The sequence below is a fragment of the Stegostoma tigrinum genome, chromosome 23 (genome assembly GCF_030684315.1).
Source record: "Stegostoma tigrinum isolate sSteTig4 chromosome 23, sSteTig4.hap1, whole genome shotgun sequence".
Classification (NCBI taxonomy): domain Eukaryota; kingdom Metazoa; phylum Chordata; class Chondrichthyes; order Orectolobiformes; family Stegostomatidae; genus Stegostoma; species Stegostoma tigrinum.
The window spans coordinates 25,760,352-25,779,110 of record NC_081376.1 but is presented as its reverse complement, the minus strand read 5'-3'; the positions used below and the strand labels follow the sequence as shown (position 1 = coordinate 25,779,110).

At 42.7% G+C, this 18,759-nt stretch overlaps 1 protein-coding gene across 2 annotated transcripts in view; it reads left to right on the top strand.

The window, feature by feature from the left end:
- Positions 1-9,235: 9,235 nt before the first annotated feature.
- gid4 (GID complex subunit 4 homolog) overlaps positions 9,236-18,759 on the top strand; it is a 47,638-nt gene continuing 38,114 nt past the window's right edge. For both annotated transcript variants that reach the window (XM_048552657.2, XM_048552658.1), the window contains exon 1: positions 9,236-9,563. In XM_048552657.2, coding sequence (XP_048408614.1) covers positions 9,408-9,563 — 156 coding nt within the window. In that variant the 5' untranslated portion in view covers positions 9,236-9,407. The remainder of the gene's footprint in view (positions 9,564-18,759) is intronic.

Genomic DNA, 18,759 nt, shown 5'->3' with positions numbered 1-18,759 from the left:
ACCAAATAAAAATGGCAGCGAAACAATGCAGAAAAGAGCAATTCCTCTCCAACTCTCACAGCGTAGCCCACCCGATTAAAGGTGATATGACTTTATTGTCACAATTTAAGAAATACCACTCCAAAATAAAAATCTAAGTAAGGGATAAAGAATATGAAAACAAAATGAATGAAAAAGCACTATAATTGTGACCAAGTATAGGCGGTTGGATATGCAGGGAATTTTAGTATCTTCAAACAGGAAGAACATAATCATTACAAACTTACAGCTCACGAGGAGGCCACTGAGCCTGCCATGTCTGTACCAGGTCCTTAGGATGCAGTTGAGTACTTAGGTCCCTGTCCCATTTTAGCCATGCAAGTTCATAACACACAAAAATATTCAATTCAATAGAATTCCTAAATGAAACTAGAAGATAAAATGAATTTTTAATGAACATGTTAGTCATAAGTGTTCTCAGATACTATGAGAGAAGCAGATAAATTAATTCAAAGCATTCCTCACAAATTTCACTTACAGACTGGGAATGTATTCCTTGTAAACCTGTAGATTCCTAGCAGAACCATTAGATGGCAGTACAGGATCACAAACGTTTAGTATTATGAGGGCTGTCTTTTTCTCTCTCTCTCTATCTCATTCTCTACGAGCCCTGGGGGGTTTCCTCATGTTATATACCTGTGGCACCCTACTCATCATATTCTCCCAGCTACCATGGATTCCTGGCACTGATGCTATCTTTAAAACCCAGCCATACACCTAGTCAAGTGCCAGTGGTCTGCAATTTCCCTGCACAGTTCCAGTTAATTACCCCAACTAATGTTAGATTAAGGAAATTTTTTTAGCATCCTTACAGTGAGGGCCTTCAGCCCAACAAGTCTGCATCCCACCCAGACCCATCCCCCTATAACCCACACAACCCTGAACACTACAGGCAATTTAGTATGGCCAATCCACCTAGCCTGCACATCTTTGGACTCTGGGAAGAAACCAGAGCACCCAGAGGAAACCCACACAGACACAGGGACAATGTGCAAACTCCACATAGTTGTCTGAGGCTGCAATCAAACCTGGGTCCCTAGTGCTGTGAGGCTGCAGTGCTAAACACTGAGCCACCAAGCCAAACTAATGGGCACTCCCACTCCCCATTTACTGGCAGCATCATGGTGAACAGGTATATGCTTGTGGCCACTGCACCTGGAGAGTACCACAGGATATCAGTGCCTGCAGCTTATTGCTCTGACTTTTATGTCGGAAATTGTCACAGTCTAGTTTCTGTCTGAGGAGGATGAATGGAAAACTGCACAATAATAAGGCGTGATGACATAATAATGAGGTTGTTAATGCATGCAAATAGGCTTCTCTCCAGTCATTAGTGAAAATTTTATCTCACAATTTAGCGATTGGATGGAAAATGGGAATTTTTGCCCTTGGCGTTGGCTATCACCTCACTGCCAATCTCAGACAGTTCCACCAACTTCCTTACAATTGCCCACTCTGTTCAAAGCCTGGGAAGATTCCACACTGTTTTGTCTTCCAGTTCTTAAGCAGTTGTCCAAACAGCTTGTTTTGATTCTCTTCATCCTTGCTCCTCTTCATTTGCTGAGTTCTCAGAGCTTGTTTGCAAATTAGTTTAAATCTGTGCCCTCTCATTCTCAATCCTTTTACAAATAGGAATAATTTCTCTTTCTTTCCAATATCCAGACCCCTCATGTTTTGAAAAATATCGGAGTTCCTTTAGCTTTCTTCTGTCCAAGGAGAAGAGTCCCAACTCCTTCAATCTGTCCTCATACCTGAAATTTCTCATCCATCGAACTATTTTTACAAATCTCTGGTGCACTCTCCACAAATCACTCACATACCGTGGGACCCAGAACTGTATACAATACTCAGCTGAAATCTAATGAGGGTTTTCTAAAAGTTCAGCATAACCACCTTGCTATTGTAATAATGTCATTTATAATAAAGCCCATGATATTATATGGTCCCTCCATCAGTCCTGCCACATTCAAACATCTATGCACGTATGCATCCAGGTGCACCACACAACCAGCCCAGCTCTTCCCCTCCACCCACTGCATCCCAAAACCAGTCCAACCTGTCCCAGCCTCCCTAACCTGTTCTTCCCCTCACCCATCCCTTCCTCCCATCCCAAGCCGCACTTCCATCTCCTACCTACTAACCTCATCCCACCTCCTTGACCTGTCCGTCTTCCCTGGACTGACCTATCCCCTCCCTACCTATCTTCTTTTCTCTCCGTCTTCAGTCCGCCTCCCCCTCTCTCCCTATTTATTCCAGTTCCCTCTCCCCATCCCGCTCTCTGAAGGATCGAGGCCCGGAACGTCAGCTTTGTGCTCCTGAGATGCTGCTGGGCCTGCTGTGTTCATCCAGCCTCACATTTTATTATCTTTGGATTCTCCAGCATCTGCAGTTCCCATTATCACTGATACAATCTTCCTCTTGTAATCTCAGTTCATCCTTTACTTATTCACAAAATGAGGGTGTTGCTGGCTATATAGCATTCATTGCCCAGAGGGCAGTTATGAGTCAACCACATTGCTGTGGGTCTGGAGTCATATGTAGGCTAGACCAGGTAAGGATGGCAGCTTCCTTCCCTCAAGAACATTAGTGAACCAGATGGGTTTTTCCTGACAATGGATTCATGGTCATCATTAAAATCTTAATTCCATTCTTAATTATATTGAATTCAAATTCTACCATCTGCCTTGGTGGGATTCGAACTTGGGTCCCCAGAATGTTGTCTGGGTATCTAGCTTAGCTGTCCAGTGATTAAAACCACTGATTTTTCACATTTCCCAAATTATACGCCATATGCCAGACTTTTGCCCACTCATTTAACCTAGCTAGACGTTTTTGTAGCTTATGTCCTCTTTCCTACCAATCTTTGTGTCATCACCAGACATTTAATCACCTGAATTGATGCTTATTACACACCAATTGTTACATCCTGCCACCTAATTTTCTTTCTACAGCACTGGGCGTGGTACAGTGTCCAGCACCAGAGACCCAAGTTCAACTTCTCCCTCAAGCAATTGTCTGTGTGGAGTTTGCACATTCTCCCAGTTTCTGTGACATGTGGGTTAGGTGGATTGTGGGAATGTCGGCTGTGGGAAATGTACGGTTACAGAGCCAAATGGCCTGCTTTCATGCCGTGGGGATTCCATGATTAAATATGTCATCTTTAAGTCTTGCTTTCCATGATAGCCATTGAGATGACACGTTATCAAATGCCTTCTGGAAATCTAAGTACAGCATTTAACAGATCTCCCCTTTCGACAGCACATGTTAATTCCTCAAAGAACTCCATTAGATTGGTTGAAGAGGATTTTCCCTTCACAAAACCATATTGACTCTGCCTCATTAACTTATCAAAGTGACCCACAATAAACTCTCTAATAATGGCTCTCAGCATTTTCTTTCACAACGTTCAGTTCCAATCAAATGGGACCATCATTGAACCTAGGGATTTTGGAAAATTAAAACCAATGCATCATCTATTTCACTTGCCACTTCTTTTAACACTCCAGGGTGAAGTCCATGAGGAGCCAGGCACTTGTCAGCCTGCAGCTCCAACAGTTTCAGTTCTCTCGTGTGCAATTTTCCCACCTTCTTCTCTCCTTTCCATTTCCTGGTGCATAGCTACTTTTGGAATGTACTTGTATGCACCGTAGTGAGGACTGATGCAAAATACCTTTTCAATTAATCTCTTTATTTTCCATCATCAATTCTCGACTCATTTTCTCCAGGGCCAATGCTAACTAGGTTAATTTTCTTTTCAAAAAATATTCGTGGAAACTTTCTGCCAGTTTTTATATTTCTGACTAGCCTGCTCCTGTACTCTTATCTTTTCCCTCATTATTTTTTCAAATATTAGATTTTTTAATATTCTGTCCAAATTTATGATGTATCAGATGTCTTTGCACAATTGTGTTTTCCTTTAAAGTTTGATACTACTTTGTAACCTTTCTAATGAACCATGAATAGTAGTCCATCCTTGAAAGTTTTGTTATTGGAATGCGTCTACTCTATGCAGTGTTTGTAACTGCATCACCAAAGATATATCCCATCACAAAATTTACCTTTCACTTTAGTCAGCTCCGTTTTTACAATTGCTCTTATTTAAGTTTCAAACTAAAATCTCAGACCCACTCATCACTCCTTCACACAGATTGAATTTAACAATCTTATTATGATTTCTGCTGCCTGGTGGTGCCTTCACTGTAAGATAATTGATTAAACTGATCCGGTCACACAGTAGCAGGACCAGACAAGGTATACAACAAAATATTGACCCAGGAGAAGGTGATAGTTGGGTAGATGACCAAAATATTGATCAAAGGCAGGATGTTAAGCATCTTTCATGAATGAAGACATCAAGACTTATGTTTACTGGAAACTCCAGCATTCAGGGTGTTTGCAGCTCAAGGCATGGTTTTAGTAATGTGATTAAAATTAGGGATGCTCAAGGGGTCAGAGGAGCATTAAATTTCAGAGGATTGTGGAGACAAACAGAGCTACAGGAATAACAAGGGACCAAGCCATGAAAGCATTTGAAAATAGGATCAAGAAATAGTCTCTACTTAGTGTTCATTGTCATGGAGGGCCTATACAACATATCTGTAAGTGACTTCTTGCCTCTTTCATTTCTCATCGATACCCAAACTGTTTCCACATCTTAGTTTCCTGAGCTTAGCTCACCACTCTCTATCTTACCTACTAGATGGAACTAAGAGACGGTTGTGTGCTCTGCTTCATGGAGACTTGACTCACCCCTGCCATTGCCGAATGTGCCCTACAAGCAAGTGCCCAACAAGTGTTCTCCATACACCACATCGACTGTGTGGCATCCTTGGGTAAGGCGAAGGGTGGTGGGGTATGCTTCCTGAGCAATATCTCCTGATGCTGAGACCCTGACAAGCTACAGCTCTCCAGAACTAGAATACCTTATAGTAAAATGCCTCTCTATCCCACCTAAAATGCTGTCCCTACTACCTACCATGTGAGCTCACCTCTGCCATCCTGACAGCAGACTACATACCACCACATGCACCTGCAAAGAATGCCCTAGACGAGATTTATAATGCCACAAACACCCTAGAGACAAGTTTCCCCGAGTCCCTATTCATTGTGGTCAGTGACTTCAACCAAGCCAACCTCAAGCAGGTGGTGCCAAAATACCACCAACACATCTCCTGCCCCATATTCTGGACCAATGCTACACAACCTAAAGACACCTATTACTCAATATCCTGCCCACACTTTGGAAAATCCGATCACAGCACTGTCGTCCTAGCTTACAATCAGGAGCTGAAACATGACAATCCTTTACAAAATGAAGTACAGTGCTGGTCCAAGGCAGCGGCAGACCTTCTCCAGGACTACTTGGACTCGGTGGACTGGACCATGTTCAGTGGAAAACCTAGATGAGTATGCCACCACTGTCAGGGACTTCATTAGTTTATTGGGTGTGAACCAAAGAAATCAGTCTGTGTTCCCCAACCGTAAACCTTGGATGAACCAGGAAATCCACTCCCTACTGAAGACCAGACATGCAGCATTCAAGTCGGGTGACCCAAACCAATACAAGAAATCCAGATTAGACCCCCGCAAAGCCATCAGGGAGGGCAAGAGGCAGGTGGAGACCCAGACCTACCAAACAGACTCCCGCTGTCTATGACAAGGCCTAAATGACATTACGGGATATAAAATGAAACAGTGTAAGATAGCGGACAATGACACATCCCTCCCTAACACGCTCAATGCTTCCTATGCTCAGTTTGACACCTGTCCACACAGCCCCAGAAACACCTGTTCCCTCTGTCACCAATCTAAAAGTCAGATTGCTCTTCCTGGGAGTCAACTCGGAGAGCAGTGGGACCGGACGGTTTCCCAACCGAGCAGTCAGATCCTGTGCAGACCAACTGGTGGAGGTATTCACAGATGTCTTCAACCTCTCCCGCCCGCAGGCCACCGTCCCCACCTGTTTCAAGAACACCGTCGTCATCCCTGCACCCAAGAAAACAAATGCAGTGTGTCTTAATGACTACCGCTCAATAGCCCTGGCTTCAATTATCACAAAGTTCTTCGAGAGGCTGGTCATGACCCACAGTTTGCCTGCCGACATAACAGGTCCACAGAGGATGCCATATCATAGCCCTGGAACATCTGGACAACAAAGGCACCTTCATCAGGCTCCTGTTCATTGACTACAGCTCTGCCTTCATCACCATTATCCCTTCCAGAGTGATCTCAAAACTCTGTGACCTGGTTTCGGTTCTGCCCTCTGCAACTGGATCCTCAGCTTTCTGACCCATAGGCAGCAATTAGTGAGGATAGGTAATTGCACACCCTCCACAATAATATTCAAACAGGAGGCCCCCTAGGATGTGTCTTCAGTCCCCCACTGTACTCCCTGTACATCTATGAATATGTCGCTAAATTCCAAACAAACATCATCTACAAGTTCGCTGATGACACCACCACACTGGCACAGATACCTAACAACAACATTTCAAAATAGAGGGGAGACAGAGGCATTGGTGATATGTTGCCATGAAAACAATCTGTCTATCAACGTTGGTAAAACTAAAGAACTGATCATCAAGTTCAGAAAGAAAGGAGAAGAATATGCCCCCATCTACATCAACAGAATTGATGTTGAGAGGGTGACCAGAATCCAGTTTCTCAGTGATAATAACCAGCAACGTGTTCTAATTTTCCCATGTAAATGCAACAGTCAAGAAGGCACAACAATGCCTCTTCTCCCTCAGGCAGATCAGGAAATTTGGCTTGTCCATAATGTCCTTCACCAATTTCTACAGATGCACCATTGAAAGCAAACTGTTCAAGTGCACAACGGCCTGATAAGGCAACTGTTGTCCCCAGGACTGTAAGAAACTACAGGCGGTGGTATGCACAGCCCAGACCATCATGGAAGCCAACCTTCCACCCATGGACTCTATTTACACGGCTCGACTGCAGAAAGGTGGCCAAAATCATCAAAGACCTCCCTACGATCTTTTCCGTCAGGCAGAAGGTACAGAAGCCTGACCCCACACATGCAGGTTCAGGAACAGCCTCTTTCCAGCAGTTACAAGACTGTTGATAACAAAGTGTGGAGCTGGATGAACACAGCAGGCCAAGCAGCATCTTAGGTGTACCTAGGTGTGTTCCTAAGATGCTGCTTGGCCGGCTGCGTTCATCCAGCTTCATGCTTTGTTATCTTGGATTCTCCAGCATCTGCTGTTCCCATTATCTGAGACTGTTTGAATTGACTCTAGCCTCAAATAATGTAACCTGTATTTCTATGTCTTTTTGATCTGTGCATCCTTTGCTTGCTGTGATCTGCCTGTGTCACACGTAAACAAAGCTTTTCAATAAAAACCACAAGAACGGCAGATGCTGTAAATCAGGAACAAAAAACAAAATTGCTGGAAAAGCTCAGCAGGTCTGGCAGCATCTGTGGAGGAGTAAACAGAGTTAACGTTTTGGGTCTGGTGTTCTAAGGAAGGGTCACCGTACCTGAAACGTTAACTGTTTTCTCCTCTGCAAAGCTTTGCACTCTGATTATTTCAGTACATGTGACAATCAATTGACCCTATGGAGCAGGCTCAAGAGGCCAAACAGCCTACTTCTGATACTATGTCGTTTGGTTTTATCTTTCTACTACTTTAGTTTTCTCTAATCTTATTTGTTGATTTATTCTTAGATTTTTAATGTCTCTCCCTTCCTGTCGCAGTCTGTTTATGATTTCCCAAACTAATACCTTTCCTTTTTTCCTTGTATATTTTCTTTGATTTAGCATGCCTTCCCAAAAATGATTCATTGGCCCCAGTAATTAGTTTTTAAATTCCCTCTACTCCCCTACTTTATACAGCTCATAAGAACAGCAGCCGGGTGGAGTCCAGACAGAGCTTGGCCCAATGGTATAGATCCCACTTTACCCAATACAGGTGTCAAAGGTCCATGAACGAGTACTTACTTCTCTAGCACCAGACTTTGAGCACAAATTCATCTCTCTAATTTGATTTGAGCCCATGGCTCAGGTAACAATCCTCAGATCATGACCTTTGAATTTCTTCTTAGTTTTGTGTCGATGTCATGGAGCATGACAACTAGATCTTCCCCCTGCAAATTCCACTTCACCACCATTCATGAATGGCTGTGACAGGACTGAACAGTGTTAAACTGATCTGTTGATTGTGAGATATATGGCTTGCCCTGTTGTATGCATGTCATGTTATACTGTAGTTGTACCAAGTTAGCACTCATATTTAGATATATGCCTGGTAAAACTCATAACACTTCTCATTGCATCCCCATTTAGGTCTCCATTAAAAGACTCATCAATTTAAAACCCTCAACTTTTTTTCAAACTCCACCTTGGTCCTGCAGTGTTTCTATAATTCCCTCTATCGCCACAATCCTCTGAAATTTTACACTCCTCTAATTCTGCCCCCTTGAGTATGCTGGATGTCTCCTTCTCCACGATCAACGTTTGTTTTCTACAATGCTCCAGCTATGTAAACTTGACATCTTGTTTTACACAGACCAGAGATAAAAAGAAAAGTTTATATGAAAGCAACGTAGGTGTAACAAAAAAGTGTAGATCCTGGAAATCAGAAACAAATTCAGAAATTGCTGTAAAAACTCAGCAGATGTGGCAGCATCTCTGGAGAGAAAGCAAAGTTAACATTTCAGGACCATTGAACCTTCAAAACTCAATATGTAATATATAAATGCTAAGAAGGTGTTTAGTGAGAATCGTCCCCCGGAGGACGATTCTCATGGTCAAAGTCAAGACTTACAAAGCCAACGAATCTCTGCAGGCATTTCCTACAGCAGGGCAGTGAGACACGAGATAACAAGGTGTAGAGCTGGATGAACAGAGCAGGCCAAGTAGCATGAGAGGAGGAGGAAAGCTCACGTTTCAGCTTTGCTGCTCCTAAGATGCTGCTTGAGCAGCGACGTACTGCCAGTTGTGACATTATTCAATAGGAGCAGATAGTCAATGGGAGCGAGACTGACAACTAAGCGACTATATCTCCCAGAATGCCTCGGGGGGCTGCACATGCGCAACAGCTGAACGTCTACCGTCATCCGAAGGTGACGGCATGCCTCCCCTCTCTACCAATGGGAAAGTGCCGTTGTACAAGGTCGGCGGTGACGGCAGAAAGGAGCCAATGAGAAAAAGCGATGCTGGCTCCGCAGGCGCCGTCTGTGGGAGGTTTGCGGCCATCTCGCGTTGTCAGGGTTTGACGAGGAGAAGTGGCGGTTGTAGTGGCCGAGTTTGCCTGCGATATTTATTTAAGCAGACTTCCCCCTCCCTCCCTTTACCCCCTTCCCCCTCCTTCCCGCTTTCGGGCGCTGGGCCGGGCTGACATCGCGCGATGCCCGTCCGCACTGAGTCGGCCTCGCTGATCCCGCCGCCCCCCATCAACACTCAGCAGCCTGGGGTCGCCACCACGCTCCTGTACAGCGGCTCCAAGTTCAGGGGCCACCAGAAGAGTAAAGGCAACTCGTATGACGTGGAAGTTGTGCTGCAGGTAACATTCTAAGTGCGCATCAGTCCTTTAAACCTCTGCTCACTCCTTAGGAGGAGGATCGGTATCACATCGAAACTCACTGTTGACATTCGGCTTACAATTTGTTTCTGCCTTGTTTCCTGTAAACACTATGAATGCCAGCACTCAGCGGATAACCTTCTTTGCATGTGTAAAAAAAAACAGATCAAGGGAGGATAATTTTGATCAGCAAACCCGTTCCCTCTCTGACCCGGTCTGTTTGAGTTTCTACTGAGTCATTTTATAAAATTACCGTATAGTGCCTGCCTGTCTTCGATGTTGTTAGAATCAAAAGTGGCAAATGTTGGAGGCACTCTGGGACAGTATTTGTAGAGCAACAGTCCGATTCATGTTTTCAATACTAATCCTCATTTTGCTCCTATAACGTAGGAGATCAGTAATTTGATTCTGTCCTTTTTATATTTGTTTTCTTTCTTTCTTTCTTCAGATTAATTCTGATACATGTTCTGCTTGTAGTAATTTTGCTTTATAGATTTGTGTCTTCTTTCCCAGTCACTCCTCATTGGCTGTCATCGAGTTACAGTTGAAAATGTTCCATAGAATCACTACAGTGTGCAAGAAGGCCATTTGGGTCATTGGGTTCACACCAACCTTTTCTGAAGACCATCCCATCCTGACCCTACTCTATGCCTGTAATCCTCCAACTCTCATGGCTAACCCACCTAATCTACACATCCCTGGACACTGGGCAGTTTAGCATGGACATTCCACCTAACCTGCACGTCTGGACTGTAGGAGGAGACCAGAGCACCCAGAAGAAACCCCTGCAGACACAGGGAGCATGTGCAAACTCCACATAGTCTCCTGAGGTTGGATTTGAACCCGAGTCCCTGGTGCTGTGAGCCACCATGATACTGTACTCTTTATAAACCTTTTGAATTGGTTATCTGCAATATCTATTTTTTTCTGTAGCTTGCAGACCTAAGTTTGCTACTGCTAGGAATGTAAGTAGGCCGTTCAATCTCTTGAATCTGTTCTATCATTCTAGCTGGTAATGACTGGTCTACACCTCAGTAATTACTTGCTGATGATGTGTATTATTTGGTACTTTTACCTAATAATAAGTATCATTATCTGTGTTAATATTTCAATTAACCTATTCAATGTTTCAAATGAATTTATTACTTTTTCTGTGGGGAATAACATCCTTCCTGAGTGATCTCACTGTAATTTTATTTTGAACTGCAGGAGTGTTTTTCTGCCTGCACTGTGCAAAATCATTTTGATTACCTTGCATCTCCTGCAACTTACTAAGTTTGAGAGAGTACAAATCAAATTCACACAGAGTATTCATAATTCAGCTCTTCTAAGCCCAAGTATCTTTTTGTTGAGTCTGTGTTGCACTTCCTTGAACACTAATTTACCTTCCCTGTAATGTATCTACAGTACAGAAGGAGGCACAAGGCAGGTATAGACAGCTGAGATCAAGTGAATCAGCTGAGGATATAAGGACAGCTGGAGTATATTCGAGAGCAAAAAAGGGGATACAAGACAGCTTTAACATATAGGTTTAAGGAAAACCCAAAGACATTCTACAGATGCACTAAGTGCAAAAAAGTTAATTAGGGAGAGAATAGAGCCCCTTAAAGATTAACAGGACTATCTACGTTTGGACCCACAAGAGATGGGTGAGATACTAGGGTATTTCAAGTCAGTATTCACTGTGTAAAAAGATACGGGAGCTAGAAAACTTGGAGAAATGAGTAGTGATATCTTGAAAAGCGCCCACATTACAGAGGGGGTGATTCTGGATGTCTTAAAAAGCACAAAAGTGGATAAATCTCCAGTACCTGATCAGGTGTATTCCCCTCAATGGGAAATGAGGGAAGTGTTTTCTGCGACCATTGCTGAGATATTTGCATCATCGATGGCTATGGGTGAGATGCCGGAAGACTGGAAGGTGGCCAATGTGCCATCATTTAAGAAGAGTATCAAGAAAAGCCAGGGAACTATAGACTGAACCTGATGTTAGCGGTAGGTAAGTTGTCGGAGGGGATTTGGAGAGACAGGATCCGCATGTATTTGGAAATGCAAGGTCCAATTAGGGATAGTCAACATGGCTTTGTGCATGGGAAATTATATCCCGTTAACTTGGTTGTTGCTTCTTCAATAAGTTCAAAGAAGATTGAAACCAGACCAGTGGATGTTGTCTAAATGGATTTCACTAAGGTGTTCAGCAGGGTTCTGCATGGTAGACGAGTTAGCAAGGTTAGTACACATGAAATCTAAGGAGAGCTAGCCATTTGGATACAAAATTGTCTTGAAGGTAGGAGACGGAGGATGGTGGTGGAGGGTTGTTTTATCAATTTTTGGAGGTCTGTGAACAGTGGTGTACCACAAATATTGGTGTTGGGTCCTCTGCTTTTTGTTCATGGTATAAATTATTTGGATATGAATGTACAAGGAATGGTTGATTTGTAAGCTTGCTGGTGAAACCAAAATTGGTGTTGTAGTGAACAGTGAAGAAGATTATCTTAGGGTACAACAAGACCTTGAACAGATGGGCTGAGAAAGAGCAAATAGAATTTAATTTGGATAAGTGTGAGGTGTTGCATTTTGATAAGGCAAATCAAGGCAGGACTCATACTGTCAAGTTCGTTTTCAGAGACCCTCACAGACTTGATGCAATAGCAAGACACTGACCTGGCTGCAAAGACACAAGCCTTTACTATTTAGCAAGTGCAAGCTGTGGAGGATTGTTGTACTCAACCTGGCACAGAGCGCTGAGTTTCATAAGCAATTCTCCTCGAACAGTGGACAGTCCCTGCTTTTTATATTCTATGTATGAATTGGCTAATACAAAAAAAATTATTACATTCGAAACATAAAGAACAGGATACAGCACTGATCATTCACAAAGTGACTGATAACGACAGGATGTGTTTCCAAGTCACCGAAGTGTCTGGCTTGAACAAAAGGTCACTGACCTGGTCACTTCAGTATGAACAGGAGTTTCATACCTTTACAGAAGTTTCATCCCCTTACAGAATTACAGATGTCTCTCACCTTTACAAACATTTCCCACCCAATCCTACTCAGGCAGGAAGTTTAAAACAGTTTCCACATACCCCTGTTTAGGAAGATAAGAAGCATAAATATTAATGGGATGTTATCCCGTTAACATTTTATTCCCTCCTTTTATCATTCCATGATAAGCGATATTGGGGCTGAGAAGGGAGCTACTATTCTGTTGGTAATAATTCTGCAGCAGGAGTTGAGACACACCATGAATACACAACAAACAGTTTTGACAATCACTAAGATAACCAACCCATGCAGTAGGTATGAGCCCCAAGTACTGCCCAGAAGCCATCCCAACCGTCTGTCCCCAGGTTGGGGTTCCTCTCTGTACCAGTCCAACTGTCAATATATGGCTTGGATGGCCTGGGTAAAATTATAGGATTCATTGGTAATGTGGGTAATGCAATTATCCCCTGTAATTGTACATACTCCTCCTTGTTGAGCCAGCTGATAGTCCACTGCATACCGGGTTTGCTGAGCATAGAGCCGAAGGTTGGCTAATTCTTGATTTACTGCTTACAGTGCCAACATTGTGCTGTTTCCCAGGGTAGTGAGTCCACATACACGGTAGTTTCAGTGTTTAGCGGGCACCACCCCTGAGGATAGTTCCCAGGAAACCGTATCCCAAGGGAGATCTCAAGGTGACCGGATCCTGCCACTCAACGCAAAACTCCTCACTTAGAGCGTGTGACAATTCGTCGTCGAGTATGTGCTCTTTGGGGACAAGGGACCGTGAGAGGTCCAATGGTCCCAACAGCAAACAGCACCAGCAAAGTTGGGGTAGCAGTTGAAAAGGTCCAATTGGGAAGGAAAACGAATCCCTTCTTAGCGTGGTAGCAGGTAATGGACTCATGTACTATCTTGTAACTATTCCAGGATAATTGACCCTTAAATGGTTGGAAGTCTAGGGAGTGAAACGGAAATATTCCATACCGCGTGTTACGTGGGTGTCATTACAATTCCCACAAGTCCACCAGGTGTCTGAAAAAGTCATATTTACCAGTTTTGATTCTAAACGGGCATTTCAATAATCCTCTTTTAGTTGCGCAAGTTCTTTTTACTCACCAATGGGGCCAGGAAGCATCATGGGGATGGTTAGTGATGTTTACTGAAGCATGTACACAACAAGTCCCAGTATCGTTAAAACAAAGTGGATAGCTGTTAGGATTCGTACAGTTGGTCCCTTTCTTCCCAGGCTTAGGTTTAGTACCTGCACAATGGTGTATATCTGATGATTTGTTAACTATCAGTTCTACACATTTACCCTGTATGTCCTCTTCCATGTTACTCCCTCCCCTTGGTAAGGCCTACCAGAATAATTTACTTCATCAAATTTGGTGGGTGTTCCATCCTGGTGTTGCTACAAATACAGCCTCTACAGACTGTGCAAGTGGGTAACACACTATTCGATTACCATGCAGTTGGACGTGTGTCCTGTAAAACAAATTGTCCTCTAACCCATGCACAGTCAGAACAATACTCAGTCCAATGATTAGTTGCAAACTGGTGAGGGGACCTGTCGTTTGCAGTCACTTAGGTGGATCCAGCAATTTTGTCTCTTAACTTTAAGGGCTGTCGGAGTCTGGAGAAGCACTTGAAATAGTCCTTTCCACCTTGGTCCAAGCTTGGGATGATCCCAGTCCCGAATGAGCACAAAATCTCCTATCTGCGGCCACAAAGAGCAATTCTGATTCTCGAGGTCCTGGTCTGATATCCACGAAGGTCGTCCGATGACACACTTTATCTGTGAATGGAGGAACTTTATAGATGACATTAGCTGCTGGAAGTACTTTTGCATTTCCTCACCCATAGCATTCAAGTCTATTTAGATGGTTGGGCTGGTATTGGCATCCCAGGTGTCCTACTAGGTCGGCCATAGACTATTTCTGCCGCCGAGAGTCCAGTGGTGGAGTGGGGTGTTATTCTCAAGTGGTACAGAGCTAAGGGCAAAACCTTTAACCAGTTAAGGCCACTTTCAGATATTAGTTTAGTCAATTTATCTTTGAGAGTTCTGTTAGCTCTTTCCACTATTCCTGCCGCTTTGTTATTTATTGTTGGAAAAGCCTCTATCCACCTACTGAACACATCAACAATCACAAGACAATACGTATAACAGTGTACATGTGGTAATTCAATAAAATCTAGCTGAATACATTCAAACGGTCAACCTGACAAGGATGCCGCTCCTGGTGAGCATCTCACCCCACCCCCCCACCCCCCCCCCACCACCGCAAAGGCAACAAATCATCAGATATACACACTTGGCCAATTTGAGTAACCTAAAGGCCTGATGGCACAGAATGCGAACTTCCATGCACCTTCCATATTTCTTTTTCTGATTCGGGGTATCCCCCTGTAAGTGCTGAACAGGCAATGATAATCCATGAAAGGAACCTTTACAGCAAGCAAACATTTCCAAGTACAATCAGACAGTTTCTTTAAGTGAATAACAAAGCAATGAAGTTAGATATTCATGGTACACGGAGAGTAGGATTTGCCGTCTTAGGTTTTCCAACTCTTCCTGTAAACTAAGACTACAGTTTGAAATAGCAGAATAGTTAAATGTCCAGTCTTATTTTTGAGGCGACCAATCAGTACAGAACAGTCATATAAAATTTATTTCCCAAAAAAAACTATGTATAAAAGAAATTTATGGTGCTCACTCTGGCCTACTGGCCTTAAACAATTGAACAGGTTATCAGCTTGAAACTTTAGGTAACAGTAGGCCCCAAGAGGAGGTACTGTGTAATTGATTGTTCAACGTATAGAGAAATACATGATAAACATCATCATTTGAGAGGCTTTCAAAGTGAAATGTCCCAACGAGTAACCAAAGGCTTCCTTTAATATGCATTAGACCAAAACAAATTTCAGAAAGTTCTCTTAAATCAAAATTCATGGAATGACATTTTAAACAAATCACAATTTAAATAAAACATAAGGCAGAAGATAGAACTGAAAAAACAAATTTTGGCAAAAATGCAACTGGTTTGTTCGTCAGCTTTCAATGTACAGACGGATATGTACCATATTGTATGAAGAGCCAGGTGAGTGTGTGTCAAGGTTTTACAAATTCTGATGGAAGCCGGAAGGAATCAGCTTTGGTTGTACTTTGGCTCAACACTAAAGCCTTACTGTCAGAGATTCTCCTGAGAAACTACACCCTCCCCATTTCCCTGGCCTAATAAATGTTAAAAGTAGCAATATTGTCAAACAGAAAGCAAGATAAAACTCTACATAAGAAGCACTTTAAAAATACATCTGGTTGAAACATTACACTATGAAAAAAATCACATTTGTGTAAAATATATGAAAATATGAATCAAGTATGTTTCTTACAATCTACTAATTTAAACGCGATTGAATTATACAAAAAAAACCGACCTTGTTGCTTCCTACTTACAAAGCTTCAAGTTTACTTTGAAGGTTTCAGAATAGATAGTAATTTAAAATGCTTTTGTATCCAAGATTTTTTTACAGAAATACTTTGATTAAGGATTAGTTGCAGTCCTAAAATTTTAATAATATTTTAAATGATGTTGATAGTTAACAAGTTCATTTTTTTTCATGTCAGGAGGTAGGTTTTGGTCAATTGATTAATCCATTTTTCTTGAATTCATTTGAGGTACAAACCTGGACAGTTAAATTTCAAACATTACTGATAACAATGAAAAGTCAAAGCAATAGAAGCATTTCCACATTATTAATTGTAACACAAGAAAAGATCTGTTAAAATCATTGAGTAATTCAGTAAAAAGAAAATTGCATTCAAGTAAAAAGTATGTACAGAAAATGAGTTGTACAAACTGGGATTGAATAACTTGTAAATTTCAATTATATGGCAATATAGAAATGCTATCAGGTTTTCTTGTTTCCTTTTTCAATATTTAGACTGTAAAAATTAGAACGAATGTAAACTAAATTCAGGTATCCGTGTTTAACCATCCATGCAACCGAGGGGGAAAAAAGATCCTGCTTTGTATGTCTATAGCATCATGCATCTGAGAGACTGTCAAACTAATTGATTTAATCAGAGGTAGTTACAGATAATCGAGTAATATTGCAACTGTCACTAAAAGTGCTGATTTAACTGAGTATTCACATGGATTGAATGAATTTGCTCGATCCATCCACATGGCAGGGCCTCAGAGATGAAGTCACTTTTATATGTGATTCTTACTGGCTCACTGAGGAAAATAAGTTCCTTTTCCAAGTTTCAGTGACTTAGACTGAAGTGGAATTTCTTGATTTCTGTTTGTATCCCCGGGGTCGTTCCGACACCCAACTCATCCAATGTCTGTCCCATTTAAACGCTTTTACTTCCTACTTATTTCTGTATACCAATCCAGTGTCTTTGGTCTCTACATCCACGTCAGGATCCTAACCCTCGCTTGGAGGATTTCCCTTCTTAACAACTGGCCTAAGGCAGGGTGTTTGAGACAGACACTGTGGTTCTCCGAATTCCCGACACTGATCTGGGGACTGGCACCCTGGTATCAGAGGACTCTATCCTCTGAATTCCTGATACTTATAGTTGGGAGGACTTAAACCTCCAAATTCCCAACACTTACTTGGGTATTGGAACCCCTGTCACCAGGGGACTCTAACCTCCTGGACTTACTGTGGCAGTGTCCAAGATCGTGAGTCATCTCAGGTTCTGTCAGGACAGAGCCACGTAGGGACGTGTCCGTCTCACGCCACCAACACCCGAACGATCACTTATTCAGTCCTCCACGTGTGACCTCTGTAAATGTTGGAACCCTGTTCGAGGCGCCAAATGTCAGGTTCGTTTTCGGAGACGCTCACGGACTTGATGCAATAGCATGACATCCCCCTGGCTGCAAAAACACAAGCCTTCATTATTTAGCAAGTACAAGTTGTGGAGGATCGCTGTATTCAATCCGGCACACGGCGCTGAGTTTCATAAGCAATTCTCCTCGAACAGCAGACAGTCCCCACTTTTTATACTCTGTGTATGAAATGGCTAATAAAAAAAAATCAATTACTACATTCGGAACATAAAGAGAACAGGATGCAGCATTGATCGTTCGCGAAGTGACTGATAATGGCAGGATGTGTTTCCAAGTCACCGAAGTGTCTGGCTTGAACAAAAGCTCACTGACCTGGTCACTTCAGTATGAACGGGAGTTTCATACCTTTACAGAAGTTTCATCCCCTTACAGAATTACAGATGCCTCTCACCTTTACAAACGTTTCCCACCCAATCCTATTCAGGCCGGAAGTTTAAAACAGTTTCCACATACCCCTGTGTAGGAAGATAAGGAGCATAAATTCCACGTACCCCTATTTAGGAAGATAAGGAGCATAAATGTTAATGGGATGTTATACCATTAACATCTCAAGACACTTAATAGTCAGGTCCTGGGGAGTGTTGATGCACAAGGAGACCTTTGGGTGCAGGTTCATAGTTCCTTGAAAGTGGAGTCACAAGTAGACCGAATAGTGAAGGTGTTGGGTATGCTTGCCTTTGTTGGTCAGTGCATTGAGTACAGGAGTTGGAATGTCAAGTTGCGGTGTACTTAGCTATGGTTAGACCACTTTTGGCATTCTCTGTTCAATTCTGGTCTCCCTGCTAGAGGAAAGATGTTGCTAACTTGAAAGGGTGCAGAAAAATGTGCAAAGTTGTTGCTGGGGTTGGAGAGCTTGAGCTATAAGGAGAGGCCAAATAAGCTGCCTTCCCTGGAGTGTTGGAGGCAGAGGCGTGATCTTAGAGGTTTATAAAATCATGAAGGGCAGGAATAGGGTGACTAACCCAGGTCGTTTTCCTAGGGTTGGGGTGTCCAACATGAGAGGGCTTTGGTTTTAGGTGAGAGGGGAAAGATTTAACAGGGACCGAAAGGGCTAATTTTTTCATGCAGAGGATGGTTCATGCATGGACTGAGCTGCCAGAGGAAGTGAAGGCTGGTACAATTAGAACATTTAAAAGGCATCTGTACAGGTACATGAATAGGAAATGCTTAGAGGGATATGGGCCAAATGCTGGCATATGAAACTAGATTAATTTAAAACACCTGGTCAGCATGGACAAGTTAGACCGAAGGATCTGTTTTCATGCTGTACAACTGTGTGACTTTTACTACCGATTGTTCTAGATTGTGAGCTGAGAAACTCTGTC